The sequence below is a fragment of the Ziziphus jujuba genome, chromosome 10 (genome assembly GCF_031755915.1).
Source record: "Ziziphus jujuba cultivar Dongzao chromosome 10, ASM3175591v1".
Classification (NCBI taxonomy): Eukaryota; Viridiplantae; Streptophyta; class Magnoliopsida; order Rosales; family Rhamnaceae; genus Ziziphus; species Ziziphus jujuba.
Genome location: NC_083388.1, coordinates 9,647,690 through 9,666,170, shown reverse-complemented (window position 1 = coordinate 9,666,170; position 18,481 = coordinate 9,647,690). Strand labels below are relative to the sequence as shown.

Sequence of the window (18,481 nt, the reverse complement as noted above, 5' to 3'; positions counted from 1 at the left end):
GTGGAAATATTGATATGATCTTAATTTTTTTTTTCTTTATGAAAAAATTCTTAGGAACCATTTATGAACAAATTAGATCTTGTATCATTTACCTCTTTGATCTTTTGAGAACTCCCTTTTATTGTTATCTAAAGAGATGAAGCCAGCAACCTTATTAAGGTTAGTTTTCCTTTCGCGAAAGAATATTTATTTTTGCTCTAGATAAATAACTTTTTGCTCTTGTATTTGCCATTATTGCTTTTCTACAAAGGGTTAGGTTAGAGAATTGAAGCAAAAATTGAGGAAATTTTTGCACCAAAAAGAGGGGGAGAAGGGGGTTAGGGGTCGAATTGAGTTGTAAAGATTGTTGACCAAGCTTTGCATATTTACCAATGTTCTCTTAGCAACATCAACTCATATCTTCTATCTTATGATATGCATTTACATATTTACCTATATCCCATTAAATCTAATGGAAAAGTTCTAATAGTAAGGAGTGTATTTGAAATTTGTTAAACATTTAGGTATGAATTGAAATAGGGGACAATCTTAGTGGGGTGTAAGTGAGATTAACCCTTTTAAACATTAAATTTTCAATAATTACCTCATCTTAAAGTTTAGAATATGAGAAGCAACCAAAAGCTTCTTAGATTTTGCTTCTTGCAGTGGTACTAGGTCAGCTAGTACCACTTCAAGTCATCATATGCCATGTGCAAAAGATGTGCCACATCATCTTACCATTCCAATTCTTTTCTTTCTTTTTTTTTTTTCAATTTTTGGATTTTGGAAAAAGAAATCCTGTTACATGCGCCCCCCTTTCTTCTTCCTAAGGCTATGGCTTTTGGTTTCCTCTTCCATGGTAGGGCTATCTATCCATGGCTCCTAGCTTCTCCATTTTCTTTGAATTTAAGTTAGAAAACCTAACCCTCTACTTCTATGGAAGTCGTCATTGGACCAAATACTTTAGCCATCATAATCACCGATCTAAACATTATAAACAATCACTTGACATATTTTAATACTATGGTGGTGATGGACAAGCAGTTGACAGTAGATCTGGAGCCGCATTCCAAATTTGTGGGAGAAGCATCTCAAGCTGAGGTTGGTTTCTAATGGTTATGAACTGTGTTTTTTTGAAAGAAAAATATAACGACAACATATTTAGCATCTGAGATGTTCATCTTCAAGCTCTTGTTGATAATGGAGATGAAAGAGCTAGAGTCAGAAGCCAAAAACCCTAACCCAAGGAAGAAAGGGTGTAGAAGCTTGGCCCATGAAAGAAGAAGGGGGCACATGAAAATATTTACTTTTTTTAAAAAAGATAAAAATAATTAATTGAGATGGTATGCTAATGTGGCAAAATTTTTACACATGGAATATAATGATTTGGGGTGGTACCAATTGATCTGATACCACCGTGTTATGCAAGATTTTTTGTGATTTTAGGGCATGCTTGGCAAGCGAGAATAGGAAATGAAAAAACTACTTAATAGCTTTGGACCAACTTATGTTTGGTTAATATCAAAGAATATATATTCTTGAGTGATTAACTATTCTCAATTTGAAGGAATAATCATTTCTTAATCCAAATATGAAAATTTTCAAATATAAAATTGATAATTCAAATTTTAAATTTGATGTATTATATATTTAAAATAATAAACAAGAAAAATTTTAAAAATACATAAAAAAATAAAAAATACGTAATATAAATTAAATTTACAAAATAAAAAATTATATATTTAATTAAACATAAACAAAATTTTTAATTAAAATTATAAAGAATATATACATAAATATAAATAAATACTAAAATTTTTGAAAGAATACAATAGAATTGCTAAAAAATAAAAAAATAAAAAATAAAAAATCAATTTTTTTTTATGCTAATCGTTGAATCTGATCCATTGAAATAACTAAACAAATGAAAATGATTAGTGATTTCGTTTCCTTATATTTCATCCTTTGAAATGACACTTCATATTCCAATAGTTACTCCGTATATTACAACAATTATTGTAACTTTTAGATAATATTAAATTTCTTTTTTACCCATGCGTAACTTTTCGGGTTTTTTTGTTATTTAAAAAAAAAAAGAAGCAAAGACCCCAAGGACTATTTTATTAATTATCCCTTTTCAAAAGATGGAATTTAAATTTATAAAATTTTTATATCTATCAATTAAAAAAATTATATTTTCTTTTTAATGTTACTGTAGTTCGGGTGATGAAAAAATATAAATATGTTATTAATTTCAATTATATTAATTTTATATATAAATATATTATAATTCAATTATATTAATTTTATTATTAAAAAGCTCAAATATATTAACTATAGCATTATCAGTAATAATAATATATATTAGAAAAATGATAGTTAATATCTATTTTAGTCATTATATATAAATAAAATACTCAAACGGATTATTTACTAGTAATTTTTAAATTTTTAATAATTTTGAAATAACAATTTAATAAACATTTAACATATCCCAAAAAAAAAAAAAAAAAAAAGTTGTTGCTTCAATACAGCCTTTATAGATATAACAATCTCAAACTAAGCCTACCGAAACAACTCTGCCCATAAAGGCAAATACATGCGCAGACATAAGAGAAAGGAGGAGAAGCAAAGGAAAAGGCTGATTGCTAGCAATTGCAAATTTCAACTTTTGATAAGCTTTGAATATAAAAGTTCTTGACAATCTGCTTAACAAATTCCTTTTTTTTTTTTTTTTTTTTTTTCCTTCAAATCTACTTAAAAATTTTTACCATGCAAATTCACCAAATTAAAAAAAAAAGAAAAAAAAAAAAAATCTTACCGTGCAAATGAAAAACAATGATAAATTACAAAGCAATCAATAAGGAAGAGTGTAATAAACTGATTGGGCTTGGGCTTGGACATACTTTGAATTAAACATGTAAATATTAGGATGACACTAAGATATGAACATGAACGATTTTATATGGTTTGAGTTTGGCCGTAATTAGTGCCAGATTCATGACAGTTAACAAAACACAATTATAATTAGTTAACATATTAAAAAGTGTATTTTTAAAATATATACCATGTTCATTAAATATTTATTATTTGTCACTATTACTCAATATTATTTTCTTAAATTGCAATATTTTTAGTCATCTATTTACAAGTAATTGTTTTTTTATTTCATTTATTTTTTTGATATTGCTGACCATTAATTATATATATATTATTGTATTCATTATATTCAATTAATTATTTTTGTTATATTTCTCTTTAGAAAAATAGATTTTAGAATTTAGTTTAATATGTTAATAGGTCATGTTACAGATTACATAATAATTAATTTGTGTTTACATATTAGAATATGAAAATTTAATGTGTCATGTTTAATGTGAAAAAATTATGACATGATACAATACAAAGACGACCAAATATAACACAAACACAGCATGACATAATATATTGTCTAGTCTAATTTTGATCCTACATAAGTCTTTTGTATATATATATATATATATTGCATGTATAACCAATTTTTCATTATGATACCCTAATAGCATATATATTAGGACTTTTTTCATTAATCTTTGGATCTTTTCAAAAATTGTGATTTAAAAATATTCTTGAGATTTATATGAGTTAGGTTTACTTTGCTTTAATAGAGTTAATATTTCACTAGACTCATATAAAATCCAGCATTTTTAAATCCCAATTTTTTAAAAATTCAAAAATTGATAAGAATAATTCTAATTACATATATATTAAGATGTCAGAGATTGACTGATAATATATGTATATGTCAACAATGCATAATATCCTCATCATGATATTGGTGACTTTAAAATTTAACCTACTAATGGTTGTTTCTTTTTTCCAAATTGAATGATCATATAATTTTATTTGCATAATTTATTATCTATCGTTGTGCTTGGTCTTCTAGGCAAAGCCAAACTTTCCGGACGAAATCTTTAATTCAATAGTGGAATGGTGGTAAATTTTATTAGGTAAGAATCAACGCAAGCAAATCCAAAATTTATCATATAATATTTTGACTTTCGAATTGATTTAAAGGGAGTACGTAATATTACCATCATCCAACTCATAAAATTTTAGTATAATATTATTAAATTGACTTAATAATAGATTAATTGTATACGCTAAACGAACAAAATTTGGTTATCAAACAGAATAACATCTTTTTTGGTGAGCTACTATTCTTTAGAATGGCAACAATTCTATTATGTAATTTTACCTAAATTAAAAAAGGTTTCACCAAAAAAGGTGAGCAAAGAATACCAAGTCCTGCAGACATTTTAACATCTAAGCTGAATTTTCTTACCCATGAGGCCATGCCTAAAACCATATTTAGACACATAATAAATTGGGGGATAAGGATTTATTTATTTATTTATTTTTAACTTCAAACTTGATCAAATTCAATCAATATTGGTGATCATTGCCATATAGGAGGACTTCCTAGAGAGGACAAACATATAATAACTTGTACACGATAGCTTGCTAAATCAAAGTGCCTTATTGAAAGCATGAATTTAGTCACCCAACACGAAAGCCTCTGACTCAAGGAGGACTCGCTCTATGCTTAATGACTATCCATGTAAGGGTGACTTATATAGCTGAATTATGACTTTTTTTTTTTTTGGGGGGGTTAATTTTACTTTAGTACACCTAATTTAATTGAATTGCATCTTATATTCTTAAGTTTAAACACATTGTAATTTAAATCCTCAAATTTTAATTCTTGCAGCTTGATCCAATTTGATTTTTGACTGATGGTAGTTAACAACTTCGTCATACTTAACAAATATTAAAATGTATCTAGCTCAATTTGTTATAATTTAGGTCTTTTTGGTTTTAATTTGATGCATCTTAAAGCATCTTCAATAGACTTTTTAAAAGTTTTTTTTACTTTAAAGAGCTATGTTTTATTTTCATTAATCCTATGACTCTTTAAATTGAAAAACTAAAATAAAAAATGTAAATTAATTCCATAAATGTAGATTTTTTAATAAACTTATTTATTACTAAACAACTTTAATTAATTTATTAATTATAATTTTATATTTCAATTTTTTTAATTCTACATTGTTGTAAGGAGAAAAAAAAGTAAATCATAATAGTTTATAAAGAAATGCAGAATAATTATAAAAAGTTCGTTGGAATTGAATAAAATATCTCATTCTATGTTTTTTAAAATTCTTTAAGATATTTTTTATTTTGAAAATTATATCTTTTTTAGAGCTATCAAAATATTCATTAAATTTATTTATTAAATAATATGAGAGATGATATCGCAACATTTATTTAATTAATTTTAATTAATTTATCCATTTAATGGTTCACTTTTCTATATTTTAACTTATATAAATATACAAACCTGTAGCATTATTGTTAAAATAAAAAGCACAATTGGACATGACTTTAGGCTTTCTTTTTTTCAAAATTTACATTTTAAATTTTAATACTCTAATTTAGGCCCTGTATTGACCATTGTTAGTCAAAAATTCAATTGAACCAAAGTGCTGAAACTTAAAAGTTTAAATTGCAAGCCTTTAAACTTAAGGTCTGAATTGCAGCTCCCGAATTAAACGAACTAAATTGGAGCTAACCCAATTTTTTTTATTGGGTACTTCACAGCCGAGTATGCCCGAAGTTAGACATGTTAGATACCCTTTTATAACTCAAGATCCTTTGATTGTTTGGTAACATAAAATCTAATGATGAAAGTACGTTCACACAACAAAAACAGAAAATGCCAAGAAATATTTTGGTTGTGTTAAAAAAAATAATAATAAAATAAAAAATTAACAACTTCGTATAATGGTGGTCTCCCAACCCCAGATACACCTAACTTGTGAGATGTGTTAGGTAAAGGCAGAAGGTGCTCTTTCAATGTTTAAAGCCTTAGAGCCTTTGGAAGATATGAGCCCACTTCAGTGGTTATAATTCCTAAAATATAACCAAATCTTCACTAGAACTCCATCTAGATTAATCTTTTATTATAAGTTATCAGATACGGTCAATTCGGCATCGAGTATCACTTCACCAAAAGGGTTCTCACTCGGTTGTTTCCGCTCCAGCAAGGTCTCAAAATTCTAATCTCATTCTTTAGGAGAAAGAAAAATGCAATTAGAAAAAGATAATAACAAGTCTTGCCGAAAAGACACTTCTATCTACCGAGAACTTCACAAGCCGGACAAATGCATGCACATATATATATATATATATATATATATGAACTTTTACAATCTTATATCGTGAATCTCATGTTCATTACAACAAAACTATATATGATTGCTGAGAGGACTAAAGGTGTTAAAAAAAAAAAAAAAATGTAGATCTGCAAGATGACAGCTTTTAATTATTTCATTCACTACCAAGACAGCCAAATGATTAACAAGAGCAATTCAATTAAAAGTAGACATCACTTGAAATTCGATGTTTTCAACTCTTGAAGAAAAGATACTTGCTATTCAAAATCTTGGCGCGCAGGAAAGAAAAGCAAACTAAATCAAAAGCTAACCAAGAAAACAACAAAGATACAAAAATAAAAATAAAAAATTCCATGACAGCATCACATAAGTTAAGCAAAACAGAGTAATTTGACATGCGCTTGGTGGGACCCCGAGTTGCCGACAGCATGGATGAAGCACTCAAAAGAAAAATGATAGCAAGTACTTATAAAAACTATCATGGATGCAATGATTATCTGGATAGAAGTCAATTCACAATGAGGGGCTACCCAGATTCCTAATCTTATCAGCTCAATATGTTAATGGCATAGGATACCCAACCACTTATTCGTGACAAACATTCCCACAATTTTTTCAAGTTAAGCTATGATTACTACTAAAACGTGTACCAGATAAATATTCCTCTTCATGCTTGTAAGAAGCGTCTGCCAGAACACAACCAGCAGCATGCACAAGCTCATGCTCAACATGGGAAGACAGACTCTTATCTATCTTCTCCTTGCATGGCTCCTGCTTGCAGCTTATCCACGCCATTACTCTACGGTTTCTGTTCAAGCTATTGAATCAGGCAAGCAAGCAATCATCTCTATTTTTTTTTATTTTTTTGTAACTCTTCAAAAATGTGGAGAATATTTAAATGGTTTGAGAATGATCTACTTCATAGCATTCATAGAAATATAAAAGTAGGAAAAACAGCTGTGAAGTTTTGTGCTTGGTATCTTCTTACAGTTTCTAATATGTTCCTTTGCAATTGCTGGCTACAGCTCATTTCAAGCTCAAACCTGCACAACCAAACTCAAGGTCTGGCAGATTTGTTTTCCCTGCTTGGGTAAGTAGAAGGGTAGAGTTTCTTCCAAAGCAAAATAACCACCTTTCGTTTTTACTCAGGTCGATTACATATGACTATAACACCTTGAATTTCTATTCAACTGTGGCAAAACAGGTTGATGGAAAGAAGATTCATAAAGCACCATCAGGACCCAACCCAGTTGGGAATCACCGCCCACCATCCAAGCATTGAGCCCATGGATGCAGTTGTTAGACAAAATGCCTAGAAGGAACATTATTTTCCTTAAGAGTTGAAGGTAATCAGATGTATTCTTGTAGGTTTGAAAACAAGTCCTTCTGAGTACTGTGCTTGTACAAAATGGAATTTAATTGAAGATTTATTTTCTAGAAGCTTTAATGTACCACTAGGAAATTATTAGCTTTAGAGTTCCATATCTCTAATGACTATGAACTACATTCATAAGCAAACACAAAGTGCATTACAGCATTCTGCATAGCTGGGATTCTACATGTTGCAGCTATGCTGAAATACCCATACACCCTAAATTGTGCAGCAAATATTGAAAGTAAACTTGTACGTACCATTCGCAGACCTCACATGTATTTATACAGGGTAAGGAATTGGTAAGAGAAACACTGTGCAGACCTTCAGGCCTTCTTACTTCAACATTTAAATGGTTGGAGAACTTCAGCTCCCTAGATTTTGCAACTTCTGTCTAGAGAACTGTTTTTGCTAATTAATCTCCAATATTAATAAAAAAATAAATTGAAATTAAACTTGATTTCTTATCTTTCTACAGAATAGGCCACTGCCAATACTAGATTTTCAACCCTGCTTTGCAATACATTCCAAGAAAAGAGAACTCTTAGGCGTATAGTTTGCATGCACGTTACTTCATCAGCAGCTATAAGGTTTTATGGCATCGTATTTAGGCAAAAGACTGTGGTAAGAATGTATTCTCTCAATATTGTGAAGAGAAAAAGTGTGAACAAAATAGAATTAATCTGCATGATTTACATTTTATTTCAAAATTAATGAGCCAACATAAAACTGGCTACTACAAAATAAAAATAATACAAATTTTTTGAGGTATACAGCACTCACCTGGCTACTACATAATAAAAATAATACAAATTTTCTGAGGTATACAGCACTCACCGTAGACTACAAACATATCAGTGTACAGTTGTTTATACAGCACGCCTCCGTTTAGAACGCTTGCTTCTCTTGGGCCGGTATTCGGGAACCTCTTTACTAATGTTAGAAGAATATGCTTTCTCTAGAACCTCATCATCCTGTTGGAAACTTTGAATTAGTTTCCCATACCTCATAGATAAACCAATTCTACAAATCATATAATTTCCAGAAGATAAAAAGTTGTACATATTAAAGTTGACTCATCCAAATTGTCAACTTGGGTTATAAAAAATACCAAAAAAAGGAAAAGAAAAAGGAAAAAAAGAGAGGGGGGGGGGGAAGAGAGGAAGAGGTTATAAAAGTGTGTAACAGTTATCTGTTGCTTATAGAAATACAGGTCCGAGATCTATCTTCATCAAATACCTTATATTGTCATGAAGTATGTTAATACATGCATCAAAACAGATTTAACCATTCTGATAACATGTACTTACTATGGTGAGATGGAGGAAACTTGGTTTTGTTACATATACTGAACAGAAGTAATCTGCTTTTTCAAGTAACCTTTTAACAGCTTCCTGTTAGTAAGTGATGACAAATAACATGTCTTCCTTACAGCAAGATGGATAGTGGGTAATACAAACATGTGCGCTACCCTTCATAATTTGACACATGCATTGAACATGCACGTGTGCACACACAAGTACAAACATACATGTACTTATTAACTGCTTGAATAACAATCAAAGTTCATTTAGTTATGAAATTTGCAATAATAGCTGAATTGACAAACAAAATTGAGGTAGTGGAACCCACAGACTGCCACCACAAGTGAAGACAACTATATCATGCTGCAATGAACATGATATGGTCTCTGAATTAAACTGTCAAAGATGACTACCATGTTCTTTTACACCATCAGTTCCCAACATACCAATGAATGACATATAAAAGTACTATGATTATAGTGGGGACTGTAAATCATAATCCATAGGACATTCTGACCAACCATTCTAAGGTCCCACAAAATGACTCCTTGAGAGGATAAGCTAGGTCAGTGTAACATGTACTTCTTTCACACCAGTATAAAATACATGATGAGCGAAAGAAATTTATTTTCATTTGCATACAGAATCAGTTATGCAATGCAATCAGGATGAAGATGTTCAAAATTAAAGCAAAAGACAAGTCGATGTTTTCCGTTCCTGTTTAGAGATTATTCACGAAATACATGCACACTTGCATAGAAACTTAGAATTTGGAGGACAATAACTGCAAATGCTGAAGTTAATCAATACTAGAATTTAATTACCCTGTCTTTGTTCTCTTCGTCTGACCCATCTTCAGAATCAGATGCAGACGCTGATACCTGAACCTCTTGTTTGGATTTTTTTTTTCTCTCTTCTTCTTTTAACTGCCTAAATCTGTTCATCACCATTTTTCTATAAGACACTTTCTGCATGAGTTGATAATAGTAGCACAAGTTCTGTGAAAGTATGAAACCAACCTATCACCAGATCGCACTGGCTGAGAATCTGATCGTTTTGCACGTCCTGCCGTAATGATTCCACTTGCATTTTCATTGACAGCAGGCTTTGCACCTCCTAATTTGCGTAGCCATACTTGTTGTGCTGTGCTGAGGATATTATTCGTGAACCTGCGGACCAAATGGTACAATCTGTAAATAGTTTCATCAAATATGAAGACTTTGTTTACCAAATGGAACACTGAAAGAGAAAGAAGTTGCTCTTACAAATAGATAAGTTGTGTGTCTCATATTTGTGCTGGTAAAAAAATATTTATGCATGATGTAAGAATATACAATAAGTCTGTACTTTGACAAATCCAAGAGATATACAAGTAGCATGATAATTTAGCAGCCATAAAATCCTAGGGTACCCCTTAGTTCTCACCCTGCAAACTGAATACAAAAATCCTTAGCCATATAGGGCTGTGCTAGTATAATAGACAATAGTATAGTAGTCCAAAATGAGGAGGCTAAAAAAATAAAAGAAACAGTCAAATTGCATTTTAGTATTATACGATCATCAGTTACACTATAAAGTACTACAAAATTTTTTAGCAAATCAATTATTGTGTTTCATAAGCAAAGAGATTAAACATATATATCAGAAAAGAAGATTGAATGATTGCTACCAGGTGTGAAACCAACCAGTAAATTGATAATCCTGACGGAACAGACAAGGAGAAGTAACCAATCATAAGCGGAAGAAACTTGAATACAAGAAGTGTGTTCTTTTGAGCTGGATCATCAGTCTGCCATACAAAGGATTTAGATTGATAATGATAAGAGAGAAACTAACAATAGAGAAGCATGCAATTAATAAAGAGACAATTTTTTACCTGGGGAGGCTTCATGATCTCCATTGAGACAAACTGAGAAACAACAAGGAGGACAGGTAGAACAAGGTATGCTGCAGTATCATGCCAGCCAAGTGGTGGCCGACCATCCTGCATAACAGATTATATGCATTATGGGAACCAGATAAAACACATAGAATGACCTAAAAGAAGGTATCCCTAGGTTAACTTGCAAAAGTGCAAAACCTTCCAGGTTTTGTAAATTATATCTTGTCCACATCTTTACAATGCTTACCAGCTATAATTGCATTAAAAGATCCATAGCGACAAGCATAAGGGCTAAAAGACACTCATAGGATTAGCATATCCAGAAAACTTAGAACAAACCTAAGCTTACAATCTTCAGCAACAACCTATCTCTCTTCTTATAGTCAATAAAGAAAGGGGTTCCAATATAGAGGCATTCTCTTTGACTAAATAACATAGAGAATATTAATTTATTTATTACCAGAAAAAGCTCATACTTGAGAAATTAATTGTTAAACATCCAAGGGTCAGGCAAAACAATTATTATTATTAAAATAAAGATCTGTTACCACAAAGGGAAGCAGCCAAGAAATGCCAGAACCACTTTGTCGAGCAGCAATTGTTGTTGGGCCGCCCAAAGAAGGAATCCAAAAGAAACCTTCTGTCAACAGTCCCTTTTGAGTAAAAAGATTGCAAAAAATAATTAATATTCAATGTTCTGCACTTCAAAACCTGCACATCATCAGTAAAAAGAAAATGGGACAGAAACCTGCTAAATTACCTCATTAGCCACATTTGAGAGAGCTTGATATAGACCTATCCAGACTGGAATTGTGGCCAAAGTTGGAAAACAGCCTAATTGAAAAAATGATTTTGTGGTTAATACTTGATAAACTTTGGCACCATAAACATTATTCACAATTTGGTAGATGCTATACATGGAACAAGATGAAGATTGCTGAAAATAAAAAATAAAAATAAAAAATAATTAAAAAAAAAAGAGAGAGAGAGATGGACAAGAAACAAAATGCTAATTAAGAGGGTGTGAAATGGTACTTTAAGCCTAAAGGCATAGAAGAGATACTAAATTGTATACATTGACTAGCCCTAGACCTTGGTTAGATTAGCCTAGAGGAATTACAACAAGAACTAAAAGTCGACTTAAATATCAAGCATAAAAGACAAGATGATCTGTGTTGTTCAATCATTTGACCTGTCTGAACAAGCAAGGAACAGCGAGAAACTCTGACACTCAATACGTATTGCCTAAACACCTAGAACTATATTCTCATCAGGAAATTAACATCCCAATGCAGCCCTAAAGGCCATTTATATGAGCTACAAGAACAAGAGCAACAGTTCGCATCAGAACCCCACTGGTGAGAGTGGATCAACATATCACTACCAGTTCAAGCAAGCAGGTTGAGTTCTGTACTCCAGCCAAATATTTCAATAAACCTATACAAATTTTAAGAACAAACATTCATGTAACAGAAACGAGCTCAAGCTCAACCACCACTGCCAACATATATATGGACTTCATCGAATTTTGTAATTGTATTTAAATACAAGTCCATTCTACACGACCAATACAGCAGCCAAGCACACGGGAGAACTCTTGCCTGTACAAACACAATAAACGATTAATTTAAAGTATACCTGCTAATGGATTAACCCCAGCCTGCCTGTACAGTCGTGATGTCTCAAGTTGAATTCTTTCCTTGAATAAGAATAGAGAATAAAGAGAAGAAAACAACCATAAATTATTATTTTTGACCCAAAAAAAAAAAAAAAAAGAAGAGATAGAGCAACATCAACACTAGGTAAAAGAATCTAACGAAGTCTATGACACATGATAATAATAAGCCTTACTTGGTTGCCTTTATATCTTTCTTGAATAGCTTTGATCTTTGGTTGAAGGTTTTGCATTGCCAACGTCGATTCCACCTGCAAGTTACCAAATGTTAAATGTTATTACTAAACAACGATATTACACAGACATTTGAGCTTATACTATATGCAAAAAGATGAAGAACGAAAATTTAAACATGGTGGAATTCTCTCTTCTGTGCCGAAGTGAACACAAAAACTCACCTGTTGTTTTGTTAGAGGAAATGTAGCAACTTTGACAATCACTGTGAGCAATATAATCGCAAATCCATACGCATATGGTACATGCACAGCCGAAAGTCCATCTTTCAAAACCTGAAACGTTTCAAACACTATGATCAACGTCAAGCAATTCATTCAAATCGTCTAAGACTAAAGACTACTCTGAAGCATCTTAAAACGCATCAGAGTCCTACAGTCCTAAACCCGAATTCCACTAAATTAAAATTCTCAATTTTTAATACCTGCCTCTCACTAGCTTATGCAATTACGAATAAACAACGACATAAGAAATATTGTTCATATGTGAAATTCCAAAAAAAATAACAATAATAAGAAGAAGAAGATGAAGAAGGAATTTACGAGTACCTTGAGAACAAATTCCATGGCCTCAGAGATGAAGCCGAACCAGCCGCCATTTTTCTGCGCTGCGGCGTCGGTGGAGGTGGAGGCAGCTCCACCGGAGGCGGAGTCCACAGCAACGGCGGCATCGGCAAGCGTGTAAAGCAGGCCTTCTACTCTGCTAGCAATCGAGCTGAAATCAATGGCGGAATCGATGGAATGGATTGGAGGAACCTCATGGAGGCTGAACCTAATTCTGGTAGTAACCAGCCTGCGGCTATGGAGGTTCTGCGGTCCAAAGCGAGAGAGTGACGGAAGAGGAGCGCCGACGAAGGAAGGGGAGGATATCAGAATTTTCGCCATGGACAACCAGGGTTTTACACAGAGAGAGAGAGAGTTTGTGCCTCAGTGTTTCATGAGGCAGGAGACAAGTGGAGGAAGATGAGGGAGGGGTTGGCGGTGGAAGAGAGAGAGAGAGAGAGAGAGAGGAGAAAAAGAGCACAGAAATGGGAGAAAGATTAAGAAAAGAGAGAGAGAGGAGGATATTCACTTTTTTCGAATTATCCGTATTTTTCTAATTTTAATTTTTATGAGACGGCGCATATGTGTCTCAAAATCTGGTCGCGACCATAATGAAGATTAGTCGTCAGTTTTCCAGCCCATGGCTGACTTCCACGTCAGTATTTCGAGGATACTATCGCAGAGTTCCACGTCAGTATGTTGACTACCCGAACGAATACCATTGTTTTATTTATTTATTCATTGTTAACCACTCTTATTTTATTTGCTTACTTCAAAGTATCTCCTTTTTTTGTACTATTATTATTACAGCAAGAGTCTCCACTAAAATTTAAACAGTGTTTACCAAAATTTTAAATATGATTATATTATCATAACGTTCAACATTTCTCAACAAATTATACCATACAATATTTTGCGACACATTGAAAAGCTCATGTTACCGTGAGGTCTGTCTCCCATGAGTAAGGGATTATATATATATATATATATATATTATTTTATATACTTTTTAGATATCTTACATTAAAATAAAAAATAAAAAAACAATTTTTGTTTTCATTTTTTTAACGAATACAAACATACAATATAATATGGGAGAATAATTTAATTCACATACAATTTTCTTAAAATGATAGATAAAAAAATTTAAATAGAATAAAGAGTTTTAAGACTTCAAAAAAAAGGGTGATGCAAAAAAAAAAAAAAGAATAAATATAATTTTTAATAAGTATTGATTATAGCAGTTTTAAACTCACATGATCATGTAAAAAATAAGGGAAATAAAAAAAAAATGAAAAAAATAAGGGAACTGGAGTTTCATTCCTATCAAAGTTTTCTTGTTCTTTTCAAATCTATTAAAGCTAAATTGCCCATATTGAATTGTTGCTCAACAAAATTAAAGCCACTTGATAAAATAGTCTGTTGGCAAAAGCCATTATTTTCATAAAAATCGATTTTAATTATTTTAACATTAAGAGAGTCCATTAGAATTTCTTTCGACAAAAAGTCGAGCATGATTTCAATCAAAAGGGTAAGTTAAGGCATGTTAAAAGCTAATGTGTTTGTTAGGCACCGCATGAGTTGGTGCGCCTGACTCTACGGAGCTATTTTATTTTATTCAACTTAGGCACCGCATGTTATTATAATTTTGTTTTGGGTAAATTTTTCTATTTCCATAATTGCGATTAAAGTATGAAAATATTTAAGAAAATATTTTAAATTATTAAATATGGATGAAAATTTATTAAAAAATCGATGAAAATGAATAGATTTTTATTTTAAAAAATAAAACTTTTTATTAAAATTTTAGAATTAATTTATTTATTTAATTAATTATCAAATTGACCATAAAATTGTAAAAATATTAAATAGATATTATATTTTTTTAATCAATCCAGAATGGTTATAAATATACTATAAATAATAAAAAATATATAAAAATATATATTTAATAAAATTATTTATTAATTAAAATGTATAAAGCAATTATTATAATTAAATTATATTTTATAATAGCATTTCTATACTGTAAAGTATTCATGATGGTTGAAAATTGATGACATCTTCTTCAATCTATTTTATGGCATGAAACATAAAAGTAGCTATTAAATAATGTATTTTCCTGATAATTTTGTATATAATTATTAATATATCATTATTATAAATATCTGATAGTTAAATTTGCAAAGAATATATTCCTTTCATATCTTCCAATTGTTGTCTATATTTAATTTTTATTTACTTTATAATATTTATATAAATATTAAATTTATTATTATAAAATATATATAATAATAGGTAAGTAAACTTGTAACTTATAACATTAATTTTGTCTAAAAATATGATAGGTAAACTTATATAGTATAATTTTGGATATTTTTTGTCAAATATAAATTTTTTATTTTTATTTTCTTAATGATTAAAGGCAATTAAAAGTAATATATATATATATATATATCAATAATGTTTAAAAAATCATATCTATATTTTTAAATTTTTTATGAAAATTTTATATAAGAGCTATGTAATTTTTAATCGAATTGTGAAGGATTTGATGTGGATATTATAACAAGGATTTACATGAAAATTATGAAAAAATATTAAAAATTTTGATGAATAGTATAAAAATTATATCTGTTTTCATTTTAATAGCCAAATTTTCTTTCTATATGTTGAAAAAATAGAAATTTCGCAGAAAGTTTTTATAGTTTAAACTATAAATGTAACAATAGCTATGACCTATTGGTTGATCAATCATGGATACCTAGATAAATTATACGAACAAAAAAGTTATTGCTTTGGACGTGGTATAAAGTAGTTTAAAAAATTGATATCGATAGAAATGTCGAATATTCATAATATAAAAGTATAGATGAAAATATCAAAAATTATTAAAAAAAAAAAACTCATAAAAAATATGAAAGTTGATGGAAATTTATTTAAAAGAATGAAATTTTTTATTGAAATTTTATAATTAACTTATTTAATCAATTAATTATCAAATTAACTATAAAAATTACAAAAATATTAAATTGCTTTTATATTTCTCTTAGTCAATTAATGTATACTAAGTGTTAAAAGTCATAAATATATTATTATCAATAAAAAAAATAAAAAAATACATATTTAATAAAAATATTTATCAATTAATATATATAAAAAAACTATTATAATTTCATTATATTTCATAAAATCTAATTTGAATACCACATGGAACTATGAATGGTTGAAAATTGTTAGTTTATCCTTTATATTCATTTTAAAATGTGAAATATGATAATTACTTATTAAAAGTTATAATTTTTGATAATTCTGCCTATAATTATTAATATGCTAACTTTATAAGTTTTGTATTAAATGCAGTTGTTCTCATCGATAATCTTTATAAAAGATTAATTAACTGTATATAAAATTATTATCATTTGATAGTTGAGTTTGAGACGATATCTATGAGTTACTAATTAAAGATATTCCATCAATTTATTTAACTATATTTGCAGATAATATATTCCATACACATTTTTATAATATTTATTTTTTATTTCACATGCATATTTATGTTTTTGTCTATATTATAATTTTATCTATTTTATAATATTTATAAAAATATTAAATTTATTATGGTAAAAAAATGTATGGGTAGACGGTTAATTATCAATAATATTTATTAATTTTTTGATAAAAAATTTTAAAAAGTAAATTTAATAGAAATTTTCATAAAAATTTTAAAAAAATTCTATGAAAATTATTGATTTTTTAACCAAATTATTATGGAATGATGTAAATATTTTGTAATAAATTTCCATAAAAATAATGAAGAAATATAAAAAATTTTAATAAATATTAGGAAAATTATATCCATTTTTATTTTAAACTTAAATTTCTTTTTCACCTCATAAAAAAAGTTGAAATTAACTTTCAATTTTTTTAAATCTGGGGTATAAGCATTTACTATAATCCTTTTTTTGGGTTCGCATATCAAACTATATACAGTTACCACTCAAACAAAAACATTTTCATGCAAGCGTTGCATAAGCAAATGAAGAGCAAACATTGATTATTATGCAGCAAAATTGATCCCTTAGGGGCATGTGTGAAAGTAATGATTATCGGAAATAAGAAGTTCGTTGGAAGGGCAAAAAGATATCTTGTGGAATTGTGACTTGTGAGTCCATTCCTAACAAATAAATTATATTAGGTTTATTGTTTCAACTTATGTTGTTGTTTTACATGATTTTCGAAAAAAAATTTATAAAAATTAAATTCATCGAAATATGAAAAATGTTCATTATTATTCAATAAATTGCATATATATAAATATTGGGGGATTTAAATATTAAATTTTTTAAAGTTGTGCGTGAAGAGAAAGATTTATGTAATTTTCAGAAATTTTATATACACACAGAACTTGTTAAATATCAATGATGACAAGAAAAAGAAACACCGCTTTTGAAATTAGGCATCTACTAATCCTTTCTATTGTTATTGGCAGATAATAATTTTTACATGCAACTAGTGCATGACGAGACAAGTCATCCATAATTAAATATATGTATATATATATATATTTAGAATCCAAATGTTTTAGTCTGGCATTGCACCGCATTATTACGTGATAGTTGGAAATTATTTAATGACATGATTACTTAAAATACCTTCTCCCTACTACTTGAGTCATTTTCTTATTTCCATACTTTTATCTTTTCATCTCATCCAGAACCTTATGTACGTAGTAGTAAGTAGTAATTAACCAAATAATGGTAATAATAATAACAATTAACCACCCTTCTGCACATGGGCATGGATTTCTAGACTTATATACATATAAGCGAGCATGCGGTAAAAAACTGAAATTGATGCCTAAGGGCAGACGTAAGTGTAGGAGATAGGAATTTTGTTTTTTTTGGGTAATAATAGGAAATAGGAAATTGGTTGTAGAGGCAAAAAGAATATCTTATAGAATATGGAGTAGGGGAGGTTCACAGTGATCCCAACAATTATTGGGTTTGGGTTTGGGTTTTTGATAAGTTGTGTGTCAATCCTTACAAATTCTAGTAGATTATTGTTTTATATAATTTTGAAAATTTTAATAGAATGTTAGTCGTTTATATAATTGCACATATATATATATATGTATTTATATTTATTTGAGATGTTAGATATTAAAATTTTGAAAACTTGTATGAGAAAAAGAAGATTCATGTAATTTTTAGAAATTTCATATATACACACACAAATATTGTAAAATATCAACTTTTAATGTATAAAGAAAAGAAAT

The 18,481-nt window shown here is 29.4% G+C and overlaps 2 protein-coding genes across 4 annotated transcripts; one reads left to right on the top strand and one right to left on the bottom strand.

Annotated features, from left to right (window-relative positions):
• Positions 1-6,245: 6,245 nt before the first annotated feature.
• On the top strand, positions 6,246-8,021 carry LOC107411075 (CLAVATA3/ESR (CLE)-related protein 46). Its single transcript, XM_016018585.4, has 3 exons — positions 6,246-7,023; positions 7,220-7,284; positions 7,399-8,021. The coding sequence occupies exons 1-3, from the start codon at positions 6,864-6,866 to the stop codon at positions 7,474-7,476; spliced, it is 303 nt and encodes a 100-aa protein (XP_015874071.1). The 5' UTR covers positions 6,246-6,863; the 3' UTR covers positions 7,477-8,021.
• A 218-nt stretch (positions 8,022-8,239) lies between these two features.
• Positions 8,240-13,757, bottom strand: LOC107411079 (inner membrane protein PPF-1, chloroplastic). 3 transcript variants are annotated; one of them, XM_016018590.4, is made up of 11 exons: positions 13,210-13,754; positions 12,826-12,936; positions 12,604-12,678; positions 12,391-12,451; positions 11,513-11,586; positions 11,301-11,405; positions 10,747-10,854; positions 10,556-10,659; positions 9,890-10,039; positions 9,695-9,806; positions 8,240-8,540 (listed from the first exon to the last, which is right to left on the bottom strand). In XM_016018590.4, exons 1-11 carry the CDS (start codon positions 13,543-13,545, stop codon positions 8,436-8,438), a joined length of 1,341 nt encoding a protein of 446 aa, XP_015874076.2. In that variant the 5' UTR covers positions 13,546-13,754; the 3' UTR covers positions 8,240-8,435. The 3 variants fall into 3 exon arrangements, 1 of the variants encoding a protein (XP_015874076.2); XR_007239234.2 differs by lacking the exons at positions 8,240-8,540; positions 9,695-9,806 and adding an exon at positions 10,136-10,303 and having other exon boundaries at positions 9,890-10,060; positions 13,210-13,757; XR_007239233.2 differs by lacking the exons at positions 8,240-8,540; positions 9,695-9,806 and adding an exon at positions 10,136-10,303 and having other exon boundaries at positions 13,210-13,757.
• Positions 13,758-18,481: the final 4,724 nt, after the last annotated feature.

Bases quoted from the DNA above. Each gene is read 5' to 3' on its own strand.
- LOC107411079 (XM_016018590.4), bottom strand. From the start codon at position 13,545: ATGGCGAAAATTCTGATATCCTCCCCTTCCTTCGTCGGCGCTCCTCTT. The intron at 10,660-10,746 runs GTAAAAAATTGT...TTTGTATGGCAG, and splicing joins AGATCATGAAGCCTCCCCAG to ACTGATGATCCAGCTCAAAA. The intron at 8,541-9,694 runs GTAATTAAATTC...AGTTTCCAACAG, and splicing joins ACGAAGAGAACAAAGACAGG to GATGATGAGGTTCTAGAGAA.
- LOC107411075 (XM_016018585.4), top strand. From the start codon at position 6,864: ATGCTTGTAAGAAGCGTCTGCCAGAACACAACCAGCAGCATGCACAAG. The intron at 7,024-7,219 runs GCAAGCAAGCAA...TGCTGGCTACAG, and splicing joins TGTTCAAGCTATTGAATCAG to CTCATTTCAAGCTCAAACCT. The intron at 7,285-7,398 runs GTAAGTAGAAGG...GTGGCAAAACAG, and splicing joins GATTTGTTTTCCCTGCTTGG to GTTGATGGAAAGAAGATTCA.